Consider the following 24,948-nt stretch of genomic DNA (forward strand, 5'->3'; position numbering starts at 1 on the left):
AAAACAAACAACAAGATAAGTTAATACAAAAGAGTTTTGATAAAAACAATTACAGAGACATTATTATACACCACTCGTTCATAAAAACAATCATATCATATATAAAGACTCATTTTAAACTTAATTATCCGGATACAAGCATTGATGTGAAATCTTGGGAGGTTTTGCACTTGTTGTGGCCTATATTGCTTTGCAAACTCATTGCTAATACGCTTTACCTTACCACATACAAGGTTAGTCCATTAACATCATTAACCAAGGTAAAGTCCTAAGACTAGGAATTATTATGCCTCTCACCACATACCTCATACTACTATACCTAAGCTCAAATGATTATTAGAGCGACAAAATAATTTTCAACATTTAAACTCTCATATCAATATGTATACTAATAAAACCACAACTAATCCTCCTTAGATTAGTATTGACCATTCTCAAAATAAGTTCATAAATCAACAACTATTTTAACATTCATAAAATCATACATAAGTAAACATCACGCTACTCTTAAACAAGTCCATTGTGATTTCATTCCAAATAGTCAAAGAATAAGATAACTCAAACATAAAATTTGGCACTCACAAGTGATGCTCAACGCCGTACCTCTCAGAAAAAAGGTGGCGCTTAGCAACAGTATGACCCTTGACAATAGTCATGGTGCTCAACGTTATTATTCCCACAAAAATGTGAGCTCAATGAGACTTTTTGATGCTCAACATCCTTGAGTTAAAATGCTTCAAACCTCTAATACAAGGATGACACTCGTGGCACCTTGGTATCGCTCAAGGTTAAACCATTCATAAAACTGGGTACTCAACATCACTTTGGCATCGCTCTACGCCATCCTATTTGCAAAACAAGACGTTAAAGTCACCCTGGCGTTGTTCAATTCACCATACAATTAACCAAATGAGTATTTTTTTCCTCAGTGAATTAGTTTAAAACAATTTTAAATATGAAAACTCGTACCACTTGATCAATTACTCAAATTATAACTCTCTTAAACATACAAAATCAAATCCAAACCAACAAATTCATGAATCAATCATTCAAACCACAAATTCCATTCCATTAAATTTCATCCTACAATTGAATTATGTAATATAAAAACATAACCACAGTTTAAGAGATCATACTCACCACATAGATTAATCATCTAATCAATTCACCATACAATGATGCAATTAAAAGTTTTAAAGTAATCTCTTTAAAAATATGCAATTAACTTCATTTACCTTACCAATAACTCACAAGATCCTAACGAATTAAATTCCTATTAACTTGCATGATGTTGTTTTATTTATACATAAAAACATCAAAACGATCAAGAAATACGTTATGATCAATGATCAACAGAGACTCGTATAGATGACTAAAATAACACATGTGAGTAGAAAATATTCAATACAACAAATAACATAACAAAGCACTAAAAAGGATTAAAACTTAATTATATAAATCATGAAACTGATAAGTACAACTTAAAAAGCTCGTCATGAAGATAAATCTTATGATCTCTATTATTAAATTAGACGAAATAACTTTTATAAAAAATTAAATAATTCTAAAAAAATAAATTATAAAGAGATAATAAATTTTTAAAAAAAATTATTTATAACAAAACTATTTATATTAAATTTTTTTAATATTAAAATAATTTAGTTTGTTTTAAAATTTCATCTTACAATTACAATTTTAATTTTTGAAAAAAAAATTCACTAATACTTTTAATTTTCGCAGTATAAAGTTATTTTTTATAGTATGAAATAAACATGGAGATTCCAAAACCTAAATGATTGTTAATAATTATATGTATAGAAGAGTGTTGAGATATATGTTTATATACAAAGCTTGAAAAATGAGAAAACGAAAGAAAAAGGGAGGTTTGGTACAAAATGAAAGTAATTTTATAAAGTTTATGGAAGAAGAAAAGAATGGAATAAAAAAAATTACAAAGAAGAATACGTGGACCTGTTAAAGAAATTAGAATACATAGGATAAGTGTCTAATATGTAACATTTGTTTTCAGCAAAAGTTGTGTCATGTGCGGTCTTTAATTTTCACTTTATTTTCAAACCGAAAAATACACGCAGAACACGACCAGCGCGTATTTAGTATTTATTATTGATTCTTACATATTTTCTTTTTTAATTTCTTTGATTTATTTTAATTAAAGCCAACTAACACACTTTTCCTCTTTCTTTCCTTCTTTTCCTTTTTTTTTTCTGTCACAAGTCTCTAAAACTCTCTTCTTGGGTTGTCTGATTCTCTCTGAACCACACAGCGTCACCGGCGAGCTTAATCTCGCCGGAAAGTTGCCCTATGTTGGCCGGAATACATTAATTTTCGATTTGAGCTCTGAATTCTGATTCTGTTTCCCTTTTCTGCCACTGTTTTGGGTCTCTGGAAACAACCAGAAATAACAAAAGATATTTTTTTTTTCTTCGCTTTATTCTGAGTGAGATTGCAGGGAAAGCAATGCAGAGAGGGGAGATGAGATTTTTGAAAAAAAATCACGAGATCCCCTGTTTCTGAATTCTTCATGTTTTAGACCTCCTGCAAGATTCATTTTTTCCCCTTTTTCTCTCTCCTTTAAAAAGTGTCGTATGAGAAGGTAGTTGGATTCCGTGAGGTGGATTTTGAGTTTGTTTTTGTGCTGGAGAGTTGGTGTTTGAATTGAGGTAAGATTTCTTTCTTGCTTGGAATATTATAATCTGTGTATTTTTCTTTTTCTAAATAGCAATTTTGGAATTATCTCATGATGTTTATTACTTTGGTGTTATGAGCTGTCTAAGTTCATCATCACCTATTCATCCATCGAAAAATTGAGTTTTTGCACTTGATCTGTTCATCTTCAAGGTTTTTCCTGTAAAATTCCCTTACGAAGGTGGAAACTTGAAAACTTAAGCTTGATTGCGGTTTTCTTTTCGTTTGTTTTGGTTGGTTTCCTAAAGGGAAAGTGACAGTTTTTATTTATGCGCAGTTGAATGGGAGTTTTCATAATTTTTATGGATGTTTTTGTTTCAATTTCCTGCATTTTCTTAGCAGCCAAAATGGTTCGATTGTGTTAGGTATGTGGTAGGTAAGCTACGAGTTTTCTTCTTTCCCCCCACTAAATACCCTTTCCGGTGGTCTTTAGTTGAAGATACAACTGTTTTTTCATTGATCTCCTTGGCATAGTTTAATTAGCTGGTTCTATCCCCCACTTATTTTTTATAATAATCAATAACTTAAGATTACTTAAATCTTCCGATTTTTACAACAAGTTTTTGTTTTTGTTTTTGGGTGGGGGGGTTCAGCATCAGTTGTTTTGATTAGAGTGCCATGTTCGCTGTTTTCTTCACGCTCACTAATCAAGCAAATGACCTTACAATTTATTTTGAATGTATAAGGATGAGTATAGTTCAAGGAAACTAGCAAGCGGATACTTTTTCAACAATACTGCTCCTTTTTCAGTTTCTCGGGACTCAGGCTGCAGCAGGATGCCTTTTCAAATCATGGATCGCAGGGGCGTTTCTGCTTCATCCCACTTTTTTGAAGACGTTTCCTTTCGTTCTGAGGTATTTATCGTCATTTTAGTTTCTTGTGAACTGTTAAAATGTGACCCCAACAATTTAATGATCATCAGATCTGTGATATCCCACTTTTTAAAAATGTTATTTATCTTCTCTCTGACCTTCAATGCTATTGCCTTTATGAATCGTTGGTTTTCTAAACTTGTTTTTTGGGCAGAGGAATGTTGGATTACGGAAACCGATATCCATTAATGATCATTACCCACAAGGTGAGGACCGATCAATCCTTTATTTGTTCAAAAGCAGTTCTAGATATTGTAGTACTGGTTTGACCTCCAATACCCTCATTAATAACCCAAGATTTCTACGTAAAGAATATTTATTATTTTGACATTTAATGAACTATTCAGAATTGATTTGTCGCTTTTGTTTGATTTTAGGATAACTTTTCTTTATCTGTGTATTTCTGTATTCTTTATAGGATAGCTCGGATCTCAATTCTGAAATGTGGTAATACATTTCCATTTTAGGGCTTTTTACCCAATGTTTCTTTCCCTTCTGTTTTTTACATCTTGTTAATGTTTGGGTGCACATGGACAAGTGACTACCAATGTAAACTAGCAATTGGTTATAATGTGAGCAATCACTGAAATTCTAAAAGTAATATTATTTCCTTTTATGGTGCTTAATTGATTATACTTGAGCATTTTGGTATATTTTAGTCAATTTTCGTCACTTTTTTTCTTTGAACAATATGTAAATGTTTGGTTGCACCAGAATCTGATATAATGATCATCAGTTATCGATCAATATAGTAAAGCACTGTAAAGTTTTAACGAGTGATTCATGTCAAGCCATAAACTATTTTTCCTGGTTGTGGTAATTGGTTCGCACCTAATTGCTGCATTTTTTACTGAAATAAGGAATGCATTAGTCTGCAACTAAGTTCATGCAACATTGTTATTTGAGGCATTGCTTTTAGCTGAAAAAATAAGGGTAGTTTCATGAAGATAAATACTGCTTTCTGCTGCATTGGAACTCATAATGTGCTTTTGATATAGATATTATCTGTGTGATTTCGTGGATTTCATCTTATTGTGCTAATTTAGACGGTTGTAGTATCCCCTCAAATTTTGTGTGTTTGTCATACATGTATGCCAAATACAGTATTTTTTTATCTGCAAAACACAGTAGTAGTTGTTGGATAAGTAAGTTGTTCTGTTTTCTTTTTATCAGGAAGCAATGGAATGGTAGCATCACCAGGAAGCATTTTGAACAGTACACAACCCCTTGATGTAAATGCAAAAGCTGGCTTGCTGATGTCCCAGGCTAGTCTACCTGGGGATAGTATAGATTCCAAGGAATCATTGAATTATCGCCCCAAATCATTCTCTGATGCATCTCTGCAGTCGGCATCTACCTCATATGGCTTAATTGGGAACAAGATTGTGAGCAATGCTGGCCCCTGTGAAAGTAGTTTATTCTCGAGCTCTATGTCTGAGATATTTAGCCGAAAGTGTAAGTATTTCTTTCATGTCTTTTCATCTGTCTATTGACTTTTTTTATGTTATGTTTTTCTGATTTTACTTTAACTAGATTGATATCCTATTTGTCTGCTTATTTGCATATCTTGGTGCAGTACGGTTATTTGGAAATGATGTTCAGTCTGATAGGACTATTACTGCTGGTTTCCCGGAGGAACCATGTAAATCTCTTAAAGAAATGGAGGCTGACACTATAGGGAATCTCCTTCCTGATGAAGATGATCTGTTTTCTGGTGTTGTTGACGAGTTAGGATGCAGTTCTCATGCCAAAACAATTGATGATTTTGAAGATTTTGATCTGTTTAGCAGTGGCGGAGGCATGGAGATGGAAGGAGACGAACATTTAAGTTCAGGAAAAATAATGAATGGTCTTGATGGAGATTATGGTTTCTTTGGAGCTTTTAAAGGAAAACTTCCATTTGGTGAACAGCCTTCTAGAACACTTTTTGTTAGAAACATTAATAGCAATGTTGAAGACTCTGAGCTAAAGGATCTCTTTGAGGTGCGTCTACTTTCTTGTTTCCTGCATGATGTTATCTTAGATTTTTCTGGTAGCATTTCATACCATTATTCATAAAAGGTGATTGAACTATTATCTTTGTTCTAACAGCAATATGGAGATATCCGAACCATTTATACAGCCTGTAAGCATCGTGGGTTTGTCATGATTTCTTATCATGATCTAAGGGCAGCACAAAATGCAATGCAAGCACTTCAAAATAGGCCATTGAGGTCTAGGAAACTTGATATACATTATTCAATTCCTAAGGTATAATATTAATAACTATCCTATTTGCATAATTCCATTTCCTTTTCTGTCATTAGAATAAAACTGGTTGTTATTGTTGTTCTTATCATGTTAGCAGTTAGTATTACAACTACGTGCCTTGCCATTTCAGTTGCTTTTTTTGCCTACCTTTTATATTTTGGTTATAGATGTATTTTAACTTGAAGACATGCTAGGTCAATGCTCCAGAGAAGGATATTGGCCATGGTACGCTGATGCTATCTGGACTTGATTCATCTGTTTTAAATGATGAGCTTAAAAAGATTTTTGGATTTTATGGAGAAATTAAAGAAGTAAGTTGTTCATGGTTGGTTTCCCCCTGTTTTAGTTGCTTGTGTTATTCGAAGATAATGCAAGCTTACTTACATATTTTGTCCTTAATTTCAGATTTATGAATATCCAGAAATGAATCATCACAAATTTATTGAGTTTTATGATGTCCGAGCTGCGGAATCTGCTCTTCGTGCTTTGAATAAGATTGACATTGCTGGGAAGCAGATCAAGCTTGAACCTGGTCATCCTAGGTTTGAAACTTGCTGGCTATACCCGCTGTTTTCTTTTTCATTTTGTTGACTTAATTTCTTCTCTAATTTGTAGTAGCTTATGTGACTTTTTCCTTTATTTGTGTCTGCCTACAGAATGATATCGTGCAGATGATTTTAATTTGGATATGCATGTCTACTTGTATAATCTTTGATTACTGCCATTTTTCTATTGACTTTTACGGTTAATGCAATGTAAAGTTTTTATAGATACCTGGATGCAAAAGTAGTTCTGCTAAGAAATTATTTTCTTCAGTTAACAACCATGGTAACCTTGCTTTTGTAGTTTGATGCACCAGTCACATAAGGGCCAAGATGAGCGAGATTTGGGTCAGAGTATTATGGACAGTTTACCATTAAGACCAAAGGGTAAGATTTTATATGCCTTACACTTTCTTTTTTCTTAGGAAGCAATTCTTCTTGGTCTCACTAGACATCATTTACAGCAACAGGGTCTTCTGGAGTAATTGGATCTGGGGTCTTGGAAAATGGATATAATCAGAGGTTTCAATCTGCACTGCGACAACCTATTAATGCATTTATGGATAATTCATTCATTAATGTGAACAACTCTAGTATTCACAACACTGTGAGAGGGGCATCTGCTGGAAAGGTGTCTGGAGTTTCTGAGTCTAATGGCTATATTGATGCAATGAAATTTGCATCTAGTTCAAGATTTCATCCTCATTCCTTACCCGAGTACCGTGATAGTTTAGCTAATGGTAGTCCTTATAACTTTTCTAGCACCATTAGCAACTTGGCTAACAATACAGGTGCTGGAGCTACAGAAGCCTCTGATGGCAGGCATATTCAGGGAATGGGCTCAACTGGGAACATAGCAGAATTTAATGCGGGAGGTTAGTGCTTCGTATTTTTATGTGCTAAGAGATTTATGTATAATTTTTCCTTTTTGTGCAACAGTTTTTGAAATGATTACTGTCAATAGAAAATTGTTACAGGAAGTGGCTAAATCACTGCAGAGGTTAAGATTGTTTATTTGAAAAGCATCCTAGCAATTTAAAACATTACAATGACGAATCGGGTGCTAAGGATCACACATTCCCTTTGTTTTTTTAATAACCCCTAAAATCTTCTTTCTTTTTTGGAAATACCCCAAAAATATTAATCAATTACTACATACCAAACTATTGGTTTGAATGAATTTTGAGTGTCCTGACTAGCCATGATTAAGAATTCCAAATTAAATACGGATCATCTCAAGTTCCGCTCTTTTTGCCAATTTCAGAGTAACTAGATTTGGGCAACTGTAAGCAGAACAGAGCAAATTCGTAATGTGAATTTAACAGTTTTACATTTAAATCCTGATGTGACATTGTTGGTTTATTTTTGCTCATTAGGAAATGGCATACGCCCACATGGACTTTATCATATGTGGAACAGCTCCGATTTGCAACAACAACCTTCATCGAATAATGTGCTTTGGCAGAAATCACCATCATTTGTTAATGATGCTTGTTCTCCAAACCTTCCACAGATATCAAGCTTTGCTAGAACACCCCCACATTTGCTGAGAACACCACATATGATGGACCACCATGTTGGATCAGCACCAGTTGTTACAGCCTCACCCTGGGAAAGGCCAAATTCTTATTTGGGAGGGTCCCCTGATGCTTCTGGTTTTCGCTTGGGCTCTCTAGGGAGTGGAGGTTTTCATGGTTCCTGGCAATTGCATCCCCTGGATTTTCCTTCTCACAATGTGTTTTCTCACGTTGGTGGGAGTGGCACTGAACTGACATCCACTGCAGGGCAGAACTCTCCTAAGCAGTTATCTCATGTTTTCCCTGCAAGGCATCCCATGTCTTCAATGTCAAAATTTGATACTACCAATGACCGAATGAGAAACCTTTATCACCGTAGAAACGAATCAAGCACCAACAATGTTGACAAGAAGCAATACGAGCTTGATCTAGGTCGTATATTGCGTGGGGAAGACAGCCGAACTACCCTTATGATAAAAAATATTCCTAACAAGTATGTTAATTGCCACCACAGCTTATCTAACTTCTTTTTGCTTAGTTGTTTTTTCTTCAACTGAATATTGTATTGGTAAAACTGTTAGTTTCCTTAAAGACATTATTTTATTTTTATAGATTATTTTAAGATTTATCAAATGTTGACATAGAAAGATGTTTTACATTTAATGATTTATCCAGGCTGGCAGCTGAGCATTTGGCAATTGCCCTTTTCTTTTGAAGTCTTAGTTCTTTCTTGCTAATGTTTCCACGGACACATTTATGCATGTCTGCTCATTTGCCATGTTCTTTTTATCTTGATCAATCAGAATTTAGAGACAGTAAAGAATTCATACTCTCTTGCATCAGTCTCTTGATTTGACCTGCTTCTGTTTTTATTTGATGTTGGTTTGGTAGGTATACTTCAAAAATGCTTCTTGCTGCAATAGATGAGCAATGCAAGGGAACTTACGATTTCCTGTATTTACCGATTGATTTCAAGGTAAGTATTTTTGGTTGATTGGTTTCCTTTTGAGAAGAAATAGTGACATGTTTCTAATTTGATTCTAAATGGTTGCAGAACAAATGTAATGTTGGCTATGCATTCATAAACATGATTGATCCTGGTCAAATTATCCCTTTCCATCAGGTTAGTTTGAGCTATTTGTCTATGAACTGAGAACTTTGAGTCCCCTGTGTTTAATAGAACTAAAGAAGAAATGTTTTGCAGGCTTTTGATGGGAAAAAATGGGAGAAGTTTAACAGTGAAAAAGTAGCCTCACTGGCATATGCCCGAATTCAAGGAAAAGCTTCTCTCATTGCTCATTTCCAGAACTCAAGCCTGATGAACGAAGACAAGCGATGCCGTCCTATCCTCTTCCATACTGATGGCCCAAATGCCGGTGATCCGGTAAATCAAGCTTGTTCATTTAGAGGGACTCTTTATATCTGATTCTTCTGCTGATAAAACTGATCAATCCTTTTGTGAGTGCAGGAACCTTTCCCCATGGGTGCCAACATCAGACTGCGAGCCGGAAAATCTCGGATCGGCGGCGAGGAGAATCGAAGCCAAGGGAGTCCTTCAGCTTTGGCAAGTGGAGAAGAGTGTGGTAATGGGATAGACACTTCAAAAAACTAACCAATTTAGCCTTCCTTGGGCACTAACTCTTCAACATTGCACCATTATGTCATGCCATGCCAACCCAAAAGTCTGTATATTGACATTTTCTTTTTATGAGAGAGAGCCAGGAATGAAAAGGGCTCACAATTTTTTTGCCTATAGAGGAGCCTTGAACACAAGTTTCTGAGGCTAAGGTACATAACCAGAATGAAGTAACTCATTATTGTAGTAACTTTCCTTATTTCCCTGAATTTTTCCATCATGGAGTCCTTCTATCTTCTCACAACATAGAGAAGTTCAAAATTTGTTAGCTGTCAAAGGACAATGTCACCATTTGCATTTAGCTCCCGTCATAATTCTGGGGTGCAACTTCAAGGGGCTTTAATGCAGATTTTGTTGTTCATATGTATTTTTTTTTCCTTTTAATTTTATGACTGTGGGGCGTTTGTGCTCTTATGGGATCAGTTTTTGTCTATAAAAAGGTTAATGTCGAGGAACATCTTTATTATTCTGGAATTCGGATATTGTTATTTTTGTTGCATTTGCAATCTTTAAGATTCTTGTAGCCATACCAAATTCCGCCGACCACTGTTTTGTTTCTCAGCCGTCAATAGTGCTAACTCTGTTGGCACTTATTCTTTGTTTGAAGATAAAGAAAAAAAATAGTTTTCTTTTTCTGAAAGTATTCATAAAAAAATTCAAACAGAGTCTTACTTTAAAAAATTCTTTCCTCGTAACGCTTGGGACATAAACGAAGAGGAATTAAAGATGCGTTGAGAAATGATACCACACTTTCAAACATTCTTTCAGACAGTTATTTTTGTGTAAGTTTTTTCTAGCTTTGTTACCAAATAATACACAATATATAGAAACAGTATTATAGAACAGACTTTTTACGACATTCCGAATTATTATAACGATTATATTTTTACTATTGAAATAAAACAAAAAAAATATATAGCTACGAGTCAAATTAAATAAAAACAACTAACAATCAAATACTATAAAAAAACACAAGATGCTTTCAATCAAATTCATAACTCATTATATTAAAATATTTTATAGAAAACTAATTCAACTCTAAAGTACAATTTTAAAAAAATAATAATTCATACATTTATTTTCTTTTTACTCGTGCTTAAATGTAGAAAACGTTATGTAACCACAATTCACGTTTTTCATAACGTTATCAAAAATATCAATCCAACGTAGAATCAAACTTACTAAAGCAATTTTTTTTTTTTATATAGAAACACAGTCTAACGTCTCCTTTAAGTCGACCTTTTAAGCATATAACTAAAATTTCACATATTTAATAAAAGTATCACAAACAATTCCAACAAAGGTCAAAATAAAAACATTAAAATCAAACCTAATTTATTCAATCAAATTGAAGTATAATACCACTTCACTTTTACAAATTTTTACATACTAATTAACGTTTACTATTAAAATCAGCCATTTTCTCATAAAATTTAAAATAAAGTTAGATTAATCTACCTTTAATTTTTGTAAGTCGAATTAAAAAAAAATTTAAATAATTTTCTTTTCAACCTTCCAATTTTTAAGAACATACCATATAAGAAACTATTATCGAGGAACTTGTTTTTAACTAAACTAGTTAGTATTTAAAAGAAGAAAAAAACACTTTGATTTTATACTACATTAAAAGAAACAGAAGAAAAAAAAACATAAATAATTATTAGAGATGACAACAAGCAGGACACAAATAACATCTAGAGATATTTTAAAACACTTTAGATATTCACATATTTTAAAAAAATATTTTTATAAATTTTTAAAATAAAATTTAAATAAAATTAAAAAATAATATAAATTAAATTAAACATATATTAAAGTTTACTTTTAATTAAATTTAATCTAATAAAATATAAATTAATTACGTTTTTAATTAAATTAAATTTAATAAAATATAATTTTAATTTTAATTTTAAATTAAAATTTTTGCAAATAATGGATAGACAAGTATTTTTGTCAATATAAGTATGTATGCAACCAAAGAGGAGTTCCTTCAAGTTTATTATATATACCCCAATTTTTTTTAAAATCACTCCCACTTTTTCTAAGATTAAAACAACTAAAAAAACCCTAAAACAATTATTATTTTTACCTCTTTATGTCACTTTTATAATCCTTTAATACAAATTTAAAACCCGTGAAACTTTCATACATATATATTAACTACAGCATTAGAACTTAGATATTACTAAATTTAAAAAATTATATGATACACTTCTTTCATTACAGAAAAGCAAAAACAAATTTATCATTATCTTGCACATGTCTCGTAGTGGCCTATTACATTCCCTAATGATCAGTTAAAACCCCTTTTATTTTGCACATGTGTTGTAGTTGGCAGTTATTTCCCCTAATTATCAGTAATCACACCTTAATTACACAATTAATCACCACTTTCGTTTAATAACACCGCGTTTCTTTCAAATTTTGAAGCCAAGGAAGAGCAACAGTCATCACTTTCTATCTATCACTGCCATTGCAAAATGGGACTCCATCCCAGCCCAACGGAACACCACCAAAACGGCGTCGTCAGTAGCAGGCAAGAACACGAAGAGACATTGCTGGCTCTCATCGAACACCGTACCCGTGAAGTCAAACACCTCCGTTATTATATCTCTTATTACAACTCCCAGGTTTGTTGGTACCCTCATATTGCATGATGTTGTTAAGTCTAATTTCAAGAGTTTGTTAAAGAAAGTTTTTTTTTTTCTTTCTTGAAAAGAGACAGACACAGAGAAGTTTTACGTGAAAGAAGTGTTGTGTGAGTTGTTTGATGGAGGAAAGTGATCTGAACTTGTTTGGGACCTTGTTTATTCAAAGAAAATCCCAAAAAGGTTGAATCTTTGTGTGGAAAACCATGAGATGATTGTATGTTTGGATAATATTTGCAGCTTGAGGAAGCAGAAAAGAGTTTGTTGGAATCTAAATCAAAACTGGCTCGTTTACGAGGTCTAACTGGTGCAAGTTCATCACATGTTGACACTCAGCAAGTGAAGATAGAACGTGAATCAAAAACCGGTTCTTTTCATAAAAGTGACGGTTCTTTTCATAAAAGTGACGGTTCTTCCAAAAACCACCTTCAGTCTAAGTTACGCCTTGTTCGCGTGGGTTCAAAATTTTCGCATTCCGTACCATTGCCACCTTCTCCTTCTTTTGTTTGGTCAAAAGTAAAGTCTGATAAGAATCGGAGAATCTCTCCTGAGCAGGAAAACATTGAAGTCCAAGGCAGAGGGAGCAAAAGGAAGTTTTTTGGTAACTTAATTGTTGTTTTTGTGTAAATTTGGTCACTTATATCGATAACTAGGCTGACTCTGGCATGGGATTCGTTTTCTTTTCAGAACAGAAAGAGACCACTGAGGAAGTGATTCCCTTGATATGTAAAAGTTCTTCACCAGAACCAGTGCTTTATCAAGCAAGCAATCACTTCCTTAGTCAACACAAGAGGAGATTGCGATGTATTGCTGTGTGTCCTGTAAATGATCACCACTTTGTCACCAGGTTTAGAATACCATTTTTCATGAAAGCATTTTGCACATGTTTTTGATTTGATTATGGTTTTTTATTTAATGATAATACTACGAGATGTGTTAGGATTATAGTTTGCAAACCCACAGAAAAGGAAAAAAAAAAGAAGTATACACGTCTTCTGCATCTATGATGCAATCATGGTTAAATTCAACTAAATTATTGTTTAAAGTAACTGTCTATGAATAAGTCGCTCTTTTAACTGGTCATGTACCTCTTTGTCTTCTCCCAGCTTTTGGTGAAAAAGTGCATTTTGGATATGTTTGGATGAGTTTTTCTATAGGAGAGAAAGAAATGAAATTGACTTGCAGAAGTTCTCTAGTTTTTCCAAATTTTTTGTAACTTAAACTGATTTTAATTAATAAAGAAGTCAATTTATTTTTTTCTACTTATTTTTATCTCTTAAAAGTTTTTATAGGGAACCTTGTCCAATCAGTGGAGTAGTGGTTTGAAAGCTCCTTTTATCCTAGAAGACTACCTTCACATTTATAATGGAATTACAACTTCTGAGTCATTCTTTATCATCCGTTTAATATTTTACCTGGTAAAACCAAGTCTGTTACATAATTTGATGCTTGCTTCTTTTTGGACTGTGAATGATTGCAGTGGTTTGGATGGAGTGGTCAACTTGTGGGAAGTTCATTCATCACAGTATGTCTTCGTTTTTCTTTTGAGCCTTTTTGTTTTAAAATTGTCCTTATATTGTTATAGCTACATAGATGTTTGACTATCAGAAATCAAACAATCTATTTCAGAAGACCATACAGATGAATTTTAATGTCTCTGATTTTTGCTATAATGGTCCTTTCCCATATAAAACAGAACATTCACGGTTAAAATCACGTGAACATGTTCCATATAGATGTGGTCAGTGCGTCCTTCACTTATTAAAACTTGTTCTTGTATATATGAAGATATAGAAAAATGATATGTTTCACAATTTTATCTCTGGCATCATGATTTTGTAGATCAGTAGCTTGTCTTCTTAAAAGTACAAATTGTATATCCCCACAGCAGAGATGGCCGGAAGACATAGTTTGGCACCCAGACGGAAACAGCTTGCTTTCGGTATATAGTGCTGATGGTCGAGACTCTCAAGTATCAGTTACGGACTTCGGTAGAGTAAAGGCTGATGGGGTGAGATACAATCTTTGACCCCAATAAAAATTGGTTTAGAATGTTGTTTTCCTTTATAGAGATTGATGTTATGCAAAACATGGATGTATGTAATTGACAGAGAGCAAGCCATGTAAGTTTCTTAGAGGACAAACCTCACGTGACGGGTGTCATAAATAGCATTGCTTTTCTGCCTCGGGAGAATGCCAGTTTTGTAACCGCAGGAACTGACCATGCTGTCGTATTGTGGCGTGAGAATGGCCAGAACAAATGGAAGCCAGAGACATTACACAGGAATCTTCATTCTTCAGCCGTCATGGGAGTATCTGGTATGCAGCAGAGGTCACTTGTGTTGTCTGTTGGCAAAGACAAGAGAATCTTGGGGTACGATGTTCGTGTCGGAAGAAAAGATTTCACGCAGCAAGTTGATAGTAAATGTTTGAGTGTTCTGCCAAATCCCCGTGACTTTAATCTATTCATGGTTCAAACCGGGTAAGTTTCATTTGTCTTTGGAATCAACTTTGACATTTCAGCTATACTGACATCCTAAAACTCATGGATCATTTTAGGACTCCTGAGAGACAGCTTCGATTATTTGACATCAGATCAAAAAGGTCAGAAGTTCATGGCTTTGGATGGAAGCAAGAAAGCAGCGAGTCTCAGTCAGCTCTGATAAATCAAGCCTGGTCCCCAAATGGAGTTTACATAACATCTGGTTCAGCCGATCCCATGATTCACATATTTGACATTAGATATAATGGTCACAAACCTTCCCAATCTATAGAAGCTCATCAGAAACGAGTCTTCAGAGCCATGTGGCTTCGCTCTCTTCCCTTACTCCTTTCCATATCATCTGATCTCAACATTGGGTTACACAAAATTGTCTAGAACACGTGAAAAAATAAATCATAATGTTTGAACTTCTTCGTCAAACTGTGTTCAATATTTCTTGAAGAGTGTGATTCGGTTCAACTAATGATTTGGAAGACAAAAATGGATCTAGTTATTAAAATTATATAATTATATAGCACAATAATCTTGGTTTAGAAATAATCTTACATCGTTAGAAGTTGAGAAGAGAAAAACGGATAACTGCAGATGGACCATGACTCAAATATATGGCAACAGTCACAAATGATGTTTGGTCTGTAGGTTATGCATAGATCAGTAATATAAATATTTTATTACTCATTTATTTTTATTTTTTAATTTCATCATTTATAAAATATTGTTAATTGCTTCGTTTCGTTTTCGAGATTAGTGGTATCACAGGACCTACAAGCGCATATAAGATTAAATTCCTTTAAAATTACACTTTTTAGATTTTAAAAGTTAGTTTTTAGTTTATGGTATTATTTAGTTTTAACTTTAATATATTAACATTTGGGAAGTGACAATATAGTTATTGAATATTATGATAAGGATTTAGGAATGGGTTGAAAGTAGAAATAAAAAAAGTTAAGTGATATATAAGAAAAATAAGAGAAAAAATGTTAAATTTTAAAGTTTTATTTATATTAAAAGTGATGTTAAATCTTTTATAAAAGTAACTCATGGTAAAAAAAATTTAGTCTAATTTAGTAAAAAAAAATTTAACAGTAATATCAAAATTAATCGTTCTTCTTAATGTCTGATTCAGACCAAAATAAGTATGTCTTGTGAAAAGATTCAAACCATAGTTATAGTCAATAAAAATATATTGAAATAAATATGTATGATAAATATGTTTTATTATGGTAAAAATTAATAACTCGATTCATATTTATGTGAAAGATTGTTAATAATTTAAACACAATGAGAAAAATACATATTAAGTAAAAAAAAAGAATAATAATGGTATATCTAATAGAAATAACTTATTTTAAATGTGGTGAATCTCCTAAGTGGCATTATAGAAAAATTAGAGTACAAAGCACGCCAAAGATTGCAGTGTATGCATGCTCCTTCTCCAAGACATGCATGCTATTTTCTCTCATTCATGTTTTTCTTTTGCTTCTCTTTCTCTCTCACTTTTTCCTATTATTATATATGGGAAAGATGCTTCACCATACATCTATACCTTCACGTTAATTAAGTCTTGTTTAAAAGGAATTAAGACTGAAAAGATACAAGATTTTAAGTTATTTAAAGTTTATTACTTTTTCCAATGGCATCTCTAATTTTGCAGGAAAAAATGGAACTAAAATTTTGAAACGATTATAAAGAAAGGAGCAATGTCTTTGATTTTTAAATATAAAATACTTTAAATTCTTTATAAAATTAAATTATCTTCCTAACTTTTCCAATCGATCCATGATTTCGAAATTTGACCTTGAATTGATAAAAGATACATAGAATACTTAGAAAGATTAAAATAAGATCTCAAGCCACAATCATGCCTAATAATGACCTTTTTCCATGTTTGTACAAATTATGTTATTACATTATATTACGTGTTAAGCACGACTTCTAGCCGTTTTGGCAAGATTAAAGTTACTTACATGCACGTAGAAAGATAAGCCACAAAAATAATACATTTTGTTTTCCGGTTTTTAAATCCTCAACTAATTTATGGCGATTTATAATTAAAACTGTAGTTACATTTTTTTAATTAATTTTTAAAACTTTTTGACAATTTATAATAAAAATTGCCTCTATTATTTATTTATTTATTATTTTAGAATAATTTTTTGGCAATTATGTAATGAAACCGCTGAGAATGGTTAAATATTTTTCCCTCAACCCTAGTGTTCTCTCTGCGACTTCATTTCCGTTTCTGCCTCTATGGTCTTATTATCTCACTTAACTTTAATTCTGGGTGTTGGTTACATATATTATTGTTTGCTTATTATTCTCTTATAATGTTTGAATTATTGAATACTTAGCTTACTCATCGTAGATTTGTTTGTTTGTAGGTATATGATAATTGTTATTGAGATCACTTTTTAATTTGTTACGTAGAAGTTTATTTCTAATTTTTAGGACAAACATTTGTTATTTCTTAAGTTCATAAATTAATTGTATTTTTAATTTTCCAATTTATTTTATATAATAATAATTACTTTTGGTTTAATATTAATCATATTTTATGTTAATCACATTAATAAATCATTTGAATAATAAAAATATTAAATTATTTTATTATCGATGGTTTTCAAAACTCCAATTGCATAAAACTAGAAAATACCGACGATTTTTGGCTAACCTGTAACATTCTAGATTATATAGAAGCATATAACATAGTAAGTCTACATTTAAATAAAAGAGAACAGTTAGAGTAGATGGTAAACAAAGTAGTTAAGCTTACAGTCATCCCAGAATGAGACATAATTTAAAACTTAAACTCAATTAGAGTGTTTCAAAAGGATCAGAGTTACTGGGAAAATCCTTAACAGCTAAATAGTAATTCAAAATACAAGAAATACTAAGAGAGTCCTAAGGAGATTAAGCCGCAACATCGCCTTCCTCCAAAGCCTGCTCCAAAGGCACCCCATCCATCTCTGCTCACATCCAAGTGGATGATCATTGCAAAAGAAAGCATACCCAAGCAAACACAAACACACAAACAAGGGTGAGCTAGATATAAAAATCATGTTATTAACAGTCATAGGCAACATGCAAGTAAAGACGAATATACTATACTATACAAACATGACTTGTTGCACTTAAACTTGACTCATCCGGACTTAGAATGATTGTCGAGCTATGGCGGGTTATGCACTTGTGGTGGCTTCTACTGCTTTGCAAAGCCATTGCCAATGGGTTTCACCCTACCATACTCACGAGGTTAGTCCGTTATCACTCACCTTGGGCCATACTAGAAGCACCCAAGACTAGGACCTCCTGCTACTCCTCACCACATGGATCAATCCTCTCTACTTGAGAATGAAAGACCATTGGAGCGTCAGGAAAACCCCCAAGATTGAGCTACCATGCAAATCATTCTAAACACACTGAAAGGGCACCACCATATATCCCCCTTGAGGATCATGGAATTACGTCCAATACTAATACTTTCCACTTTAACACTAACATGTTAATGCATATATAAACCCTTAAAGCAACTAGAACAATTAAGTAACATAGCATACTTGAATAATTAGGAATATAGGCCAAACAGGAAACAACAACCCATAATGGGCAAGACCGAACACCTTGTGAATGGTGGAGACCGAACGGTATCTCACTTCCCAAAAGACAGGACCGAACGATCCATAAATGGTAAGACTGAAGAGTGACCGAACACTATTCAGGATCGCTCACTAAGAGAGACCGAACGCTACCTAGGAGACCGAACGCCACTTAAGAGACTGAACGCTCAACAAGACAGAGCACTATCAAGATTGAACGCTACCTAAGACCGAACGCTACCAAGACCACCCACCAAGATCGAACGCTACTTAAGGGACCATCCACTAAGACCGAAGGCTACCAAGACCACCCACCAAGACCGTACGCTACTTAAGGGACCGAGCTAACTCAGACCAAGCACTATCAAGACTGAATGCCACCTAAGACCGAACGCTAATTAAGACCAAGCACTATCAAGACTGAACGCTACCTAAGACCGAACGCTAAGACCGTACGCTACTCAAGAGACCGAACTCTACTTAAGACCAAGCACTAAGACATAACGCTATTACGACCGAACGCTTAACGAGACCGAGCGCTAAGGCCGAACGGTTATCAGTTGCGAAACTGCATAATTCTGCAGAATTATGAACAACACCTAACACAACCATTTCTAACCATTTTTACTAACTTCTAACACCTTTAATTCTTGTTTTACACTTAATTAAACTCATCTAAATGATTATGAACATTCCTACTACCATCCTAAAGTGATTAAGATCAAGTTTTGTCTTTTGAAACATCCAATTCCACAACTTAAGGATCCAATTTCGATTTTACCACTTCTAACATATTCTAGTCCAGTTTTATGATCCTAACAGGTCACAAATGACTTGCCTAAGATGTCCCATTAGCCCAAATGTGCCTAGAGCCCCTACTTCCCAAAATCACTACCTCACTCCCTCTCAAGTGACCCAAAAACACTACCAGTTTACTCAAAACAGTGCATACTTTCCTTACCTTCCACTTGATCAACCCTCCAACAGAATACATACATCAAACATATCAATCTCAAATATCACCTCAGCCCAACCAAATCCACAGTCACAAATTTTCAGGATACAGTTCATACAACAAATCTCAAAAACACAATTTCAACCCAAACAACATAGTCACACAGAGGTCAACACATTTCATAATAATAAATTTTAAGAAAACCTAGCTCCCCTTACCTTGAAACTTCTTTGCTCAGCTCAAAGACCCGCAGCTCCAGTACCCCACACACAAATAATCTAGACAACTCCCTACAACCCGCAATGCGGTGACCAAGAATAACTCTTAGAGTTAGAATGAACGAAGGAAAACATAAAGAAGGGTACACTCGGCACATGTAACTTGCCCTAGGTCCCAAACAACGGAGAACAGTGAAGAGCTACTTACCCGCTGAAGAATGAAAAATTTATTCGGATGGTTGCGAAGGTCTCTACGCCGCGGTCACTTCAGCACCACCTAATCCAACATGCAACCACTAAACGTGAGGGAAAGGTAGAGAGAAGGCAGATAGAAATGGAGGAACAAGCTTTTCAGAGAGAATGGGAAGCTGAGATAATGAGCTCAGCTCTGAGAAGTCCCTCCTAAGGTCATAGTGCCCTTAGTGTTATGGGCCTAGCTACTTCAACATAAGGCCCAACTGCCATATATTTTTAGGCCCTTACATAACCCACGCAAGTCCCGACGGTTTTGTAAAAATCCCCGCAAATAACGACGATTTTTGAAACCCCCCACAAAATTGGTGGTTTTTGAAAATTCCCGCAAATAGCGGCGTTTACAAACAAAACCGTCGAAAATCTTTGTCGACAGTGGTTTTTCCAGTGATTTTGCTAACCGCGGGAAATAAATTTAAAACTGTCAGTAATGCAGAAAAAAAAAACCGTAGTAAAAGCTTTTGTTTTTGTAGTGATATGGTTTATAAAAGATAATCAAGAGTTAGATTAAATATATTAACAAGTTAAGCACCATTTTTCAAGTATGGTAAAATAATAAATCAACATACTATAAAATTTATTATAACTACTTTAAAAATCATTGTTGATAAATAAATATTTTTACATATAGAAATTAAATTTTAATACTTTACTTAAAGATATAATAGACAATAAAAAAATATAAGAGAAAGAAAAAGAAATAGTACAAAGTTATGTATGTTTGAATATCATTGATGATTTTATTTTAATTAATTATTTTTATTATTGTTATAATAATATGTAAATATCAATAATATGTGTTATTATTAACACTGATTAATTATATAACGTAAATACATGTCAATATAAATAAAATGTTTATTGTTCAATTATTATTTTTACGGACTGAATATTTAGAAAATATAGAGATAATACATAAATATGAATAAAATATTTATGATAAAATTAATTGTATTTTTATATAATTGACTTTTCATTTTTTATATTTATGGATAATGGTTTTTTCTTTTTTTTTCTTTGTTAGTGTGGTTTTCACGCCTTGAAATTAGTCAATGGCTAAAACACTTTTGAGTAAGATCCTATTATTAAGTTTTGTATTATTGCTACTCTGATGGAAAATGTTTTTAACTCACGCATTGTACTCGCTGAGCTATATTCCTTAAAGTGACATGACTTTGATTTTATACTAACGCTAAACTAAACACGCAATTAATAAATATTTATGGTAATCTTAAAAAGTTACTCCTTTTGTGTTTTTTTAATTCATCAACGACATTGTTACACATCGTTCCCTAAGATTTTCTTGTTTGTCAACAGAAAACACAAACACAACTAAAAATAACTTATTTCAGGGTAATTAGGTAAGAATATATTTGTTGGACAACTTTTGAAAGAATTTAAGTTTGTAATTTTCATTGATTTTCTTGCTGAGCGAACACATTTAGTCGTTGAATGAGTGTGTTGTCAGCACTACTAGTTGAGTGAGCAAATTTGATGACTAAGCTAGAGGGCTTTAGTTGAGTGAGCAAATCTGGTAGCTAAGTGAGAATGCCTTCACTGAACGAGATACTTGGTGATTAAGCGAAAATATAATAATTTTACCGAAATTTTCATATACCTCTTATGATGTGTTCTATGTGTGATTATGTGAATGTTAAAAATAATGATTGGTTTATAATTTGATTGTGAGCATGTATGGTGGTTATTCATGTAGTGATGATGACAAGAATGTTATTGATTATGTGCATGGTATATGTGTTTAGAATAATTCTATGGATCTCGTGGAGAGTTCTATGGTGACATTCAGTAGTGTGAGTATTAATGTGGGAGTCCAGATGTTGAAGGTTATCTTGATACTTTAATAACCATTTTTTCTGAAGTAGAGAATGATGATTATGTGATGAGAGGAACATGAGGTTTTGTCATAAGAACAACCCCAAAGTTCTTACGACCTTGACAATAGCTAACCTTGTGAGTGGTAGCTCAATAGAACACCTAGGTGGATCGGGAATTACCACCAAAAGTGCACGACCTCCCGAGATTTCACATCAATACTGGTTTAGATGATCAAGTCTATAATGCATGGTTGTATGTCTTGCATAGTTAATTGTTGTACTTCAATTGTATGAATTATCCTTTAGTAATTTAGCTTACCCTTTTGTCTGTCTATTTGTGAGTGCTTATTTCCTTTTTTGCAATGATCACCTTAAATTGTGAGCAAAGGAAGATGTCATTTGTGAGCAAGGGTTAGGAGGAGATGGAGCTGAAGCATAGAGATAGAAATTTTGTTTCGGTTTCACTTTTGGTTTAGTGTAATATCTCATAGTAGTGTCTGATTTTGTATATATATTTTGCTATTATAAGTTATACATGGATATATGTAATAACATCTTATATGTTTTTCTAAGTTAATTGTTTTGTATTATTGAAGGTGTGACGAATTCCACAGTACTTGAATGCTATGAAAATTTGGAATGTTGCATTTTTGGTATTGGAACAGTCGTCCTTAACGACAACGGTAACGGGAACATGAAGGGTAACGGTAACGGTAATGGTAACAGTAACGGAAACGATAATGATAATGGTAATGATAACGATAACAGTAACGGTAATAGTTACAGTAACGGTAAGGGTAACAGTAACGGTAGTGAGAAGGAGAACGACAACGACAACGACACCGGTAACAACAACGATAACGATAACAGTAAACGGTAATGATAACGGTAACGGTAGCAGAAATACTAACGGTGACAGTGACGTGACGGTAACGACAACGACAACGATAATGACAAGGACAACGGTAAAGTAACAACAATGTTAACGATGTAGGAAGAGTGTAAGAAGAAAAATGGTGTAAGGTTTAAGAAAAGAGTAGGATGTGTGTAAGAAGAGAGTAAGAATAGCATAGATGTCCATTGTGTCTCTTAATTTTATGCATAACCTTGAATACCATTTACATCTATTGCATAGGTTATTTTACATTACATATTTTAAGTATAATAAAAACTATAAATAAGATTAATTTCTCTTTATTATAAATACATAAGATATTATATTTATAATACAAAAAATATAAACTAAGCTCAAAATACAAAATAAAATATAATAAAAAATTAACTAAAAATAAAAAATAAAGATAAAATATCTAATAATCTAATATATCTAACATCATACCTCACTTTCATATTAATTGACTCAATAGTTTCTGAATTTAGACAACAATAAGCACCCATCTTTTAACTCTAATCATGCTAATTTAAATTTTATGTTTGTTGGTTCTTTCTTAAATCTTAAGTAATAAATGGAAATTCTATTTAAAACCTTGTAAACGACATTCATTAAGCCCTATTCTAGGTGTTTAGTTAATGCATATTGATTCATATCCATTTGGGGATTTTTGTTTTGTTTTCTGAGTGAACTATTGGTGGATTGACATCATGGTGCATAAGCATTAACACGATTATTAAGTTGTTTTGGTGCATATCATATGAGTTTGTGATTCATCCAAGATTAGCATTCTTGCATTAAGTCTTATTGCCTGCATTGCTTTGTCTTAACCTATTCAATTAATAGCTCTGTCTTTGTTCATTTGCATGCATTGTATCATTCTTTATGACATTCATACATACTTATATATTTAGATAAAGGAATTCATATTCATAATTTTTTTCCCAATTACATTTTTTTTTTCATTTTTAACAAGGATAAACTGAACGCACTAAACTTAACACGTACCATTTCTTTTAAATCTGATACTTTAATTGCCACTATATTGCGGAGAAATCAATAATTATTTGTTAATTTCTAGGATTTAACAAACCCTATTCACAAAGAAACAATATCTGCATAAAAAAATTCATATAAACAATATAATCATATTTTAACAATCTTTAATTAATTAGATATTATTCTAAAGTTTTTGGACGACACAAGTAACTCCAAAAATCTTATATGCAACCAAACTTTATTAAAAATACTCTAAAGAGAACAAAATATAAACTTATCATATTCAACAAACTTATTAACTAGAAAGGTAAATCTCATTCCCAGGATCCGAGTGAGTGAAATAGTCAAAAATCTAAAAATATGTTAAAAAAGAAAAAAAAAATTTAGAGAGATAATAATTTTTGTAAAATGAAACTCAATTTAATTGATATCCATTTAGACTCAAACTTTTTAATTAATATTTCTCATCCATAATAGTTTTTAAAGCCTTATAATAATAGTTCTTAATTTCTTTTTTTGTAATCTTAGAGTTGAAAATCTCTACCGCACAAAAATTATAATTATATATAAGAATATCAAAGTATTCTAAATATTATGTTTAGTATAATTTTGTGATTTTTTGATGAAAATTTATATTATTTATTATTTATATCTCTATATCTATATATCCATATATAAAAGGAAACTTATTCATTTATTTTTACATTTTTTTCCAGTTTTATCATTTAAATAATTTTTTAAAATTAAAATAATTATTTTATCAATGTTATTTTTTAAGTGATCCTTTCTTTAAATTTAACCGTTTATTTTTATTTACCTTTTTTTAAACTTAACAAGTGTTTTAATTATAAAACTACCTTCAAAATAAATAAAAGTTGTTTACAATAAAATTATAAAAACTATTCTTATTTCAATTTATAATAATAATAGAAATAATTTTATTATTTTTTATTATCATAAAAAATATGTGTTTTTACTCGTTATAGATAACAAAATAAGAAAGCTAAAGAATAAACAAAAGTAAGCTAGAAATAAATATTTTAAAAAACTTATTGTTTTATTCATGTAATAGAAAATAAGAGGAACAAAAAGAGACACAAATAATACAATAGGTTTTATTATTTTAACGATTTAGACCATTCTTAAACATTCTATTTTATTTTTTATTTTCACAAAGCTGTTCAAATTAATAGAATATATTGTTCTTAGCCATCCATAATTATATGTAAGAACGATGATATAAACACTGCCATTGGATTATTAATTTTCTTTTTTTATTCATTTCTTATCAGTTGAAACAAATATTTAAAATAATTAGTAATAAGCAGATACAAATAAGAGCAGAGAGGAGTCTAATCATTGCATAAAAAAATAATCATTGTTGATAATTGTACATTATACAAAGACGGTGAAAAGCTGCAAATACCTCTTTCGAGGTTAACACAAGTCAACGTTAAATTGATTATCGTTATTATTTTATTTAAATTACTTTTGATATCTCAAAAGATTTGTCAAGTTTATATATAT

General features: G+C 32.3%; 2 protein-coding genes across 4 annotated transcripts; both read left to right on the forward strand.

The window, feature by feature from the left end:
• The first annotated feature begins 2,210 nt into the window (after positions 1–2,210).
• Positions 2,211–10,022, forward strand: ML1 (MEI2-like protein 1). 3 transcript variants are annotated; one of them, XM_047300481.2, is made up of 15 exons: positions 2,211–2,681; positions 3,457–3,560; positions 3,733–3,784; positions 4,752–5,033; positions 5,155–5,561; positions 5,670–5,828; positions 6,023–6,139; positions 6,234–6,370; positions 6,675–6,757; positions 6,841–7,245; positions 7,747–8,380; positions 8,779–8,863; positions 8,942–9,010; positions 9,092–9,271; positions 9,356–10,022. In XM_047300481.2, exons 2-15 carry the CDS (start codon positions 3,483–3,485, stop codon positions 9,497–9,499), a joined length of 2,832 nt encoding a protein of 943 aa, XP_047156437.1. In that variant the 5' UTR covers positions 2,211–2,681; positions 3,457–3,482; the 3' UTR covers positions 9,500–10,022. The 3 variants fall into 3 exon arrangements, with proteins under 3 accessions (XP_047156437.1, XP_047156436.1, XP_047156435.1); XM_047300480.2 differs by having other exon boundaries at positions 2,212–2,681; positions 3,393–3,560; positions 6,835–7,245; XM_047300479.2 differs by having other exon boundaries at positions 2,212–2,681; positions 6,835–7,245.
• Positions 10,023–11,967: 1,945 nt separating this feature from the next.
• On the forward strand, positions 11,968–15,051 carry LOC124827419 (uncharacterized). The gene is made up of 7 exons (XM_047300470.2): positions 11,968–12,153; positions 12,412–12,772; positions 12,859–13,018; positions 13,652–13,696; positions 14,014–14,182; positions 14,283–14,653; positions 14,731–15,051. Exons 1-7 carry the CDS (start codon positions 12,004–12,006, stop codon positions 15,047–15,049), a joined length of 1,575 nt encoding a protein of 524 aa, XP_047156426.1. The 5' UTR covers positions 11,968–12,003; the 3' UTR covers positions 15,050–15,051.
• The last annotated feature ends 9,897 nt before the right edge of the window (positions 15,052–24,948 follow it).

Source organism: Vigna umbellata, chromosome 1, assembly GCF_029865625.1.
Source record: "Vigna umbellata cultivar VRB3 chromosome 1, Vumbellata_1.0, whole genome shotgun sequence".
In the NCBI taxonomy this organism is placed as follows: Eukaryota; Viridiplantae; Streptophyta; class Magnoliopsida; order Fabales; family Fabaceae; genus Vigna; species Vigna umbellata.

Bases quoted from the DNA above. Each gene is read 5' to 3' on its own strand.
- ML1 (XM_047300480.2), top strand. From the start codon at position 3,483: ATGCCTTTTCAAATCATGGATCGCAGGGGCGTTTCTGCTTCATCCCAC. The intron at 5,562-5,669 runs GTGCGTCTACTT...TTGTTCTAACAG, and splicing joins AGCTAAAGGATCTCTTTGAG to CAATATGGAGATATCCGAAC. The intron at 9,272-9,355 runs GTAAATCAAGCT...TTGTGAGTGCAG, and splicing joins GCCCAAATGCCGGTGATCCG to GAACCTTTCCCCATGGGTGC.
- LOC124827419 (XM_047300470.2), top strand. From the start codon at position 12,004: ATGGGACTCCATCCCAGCCCAACGGAACACCACCAAAACGGCGTCGTC. The intron at 12,154-12,411 runs GTTTGTTGGTAC...TAATATTTGCAG, and splicing joins TCTCTTATTACAACTCCCAG to CTTGAGGAAGCAGAAAAGAG. The intron at 14,183-14,282 runs GTGAGATACAAT...TGTAATTGACAG, and splicing joins GTAGAGTAAAGGCTGATGGG to AGAGCAAGCCATGTAAGTTT.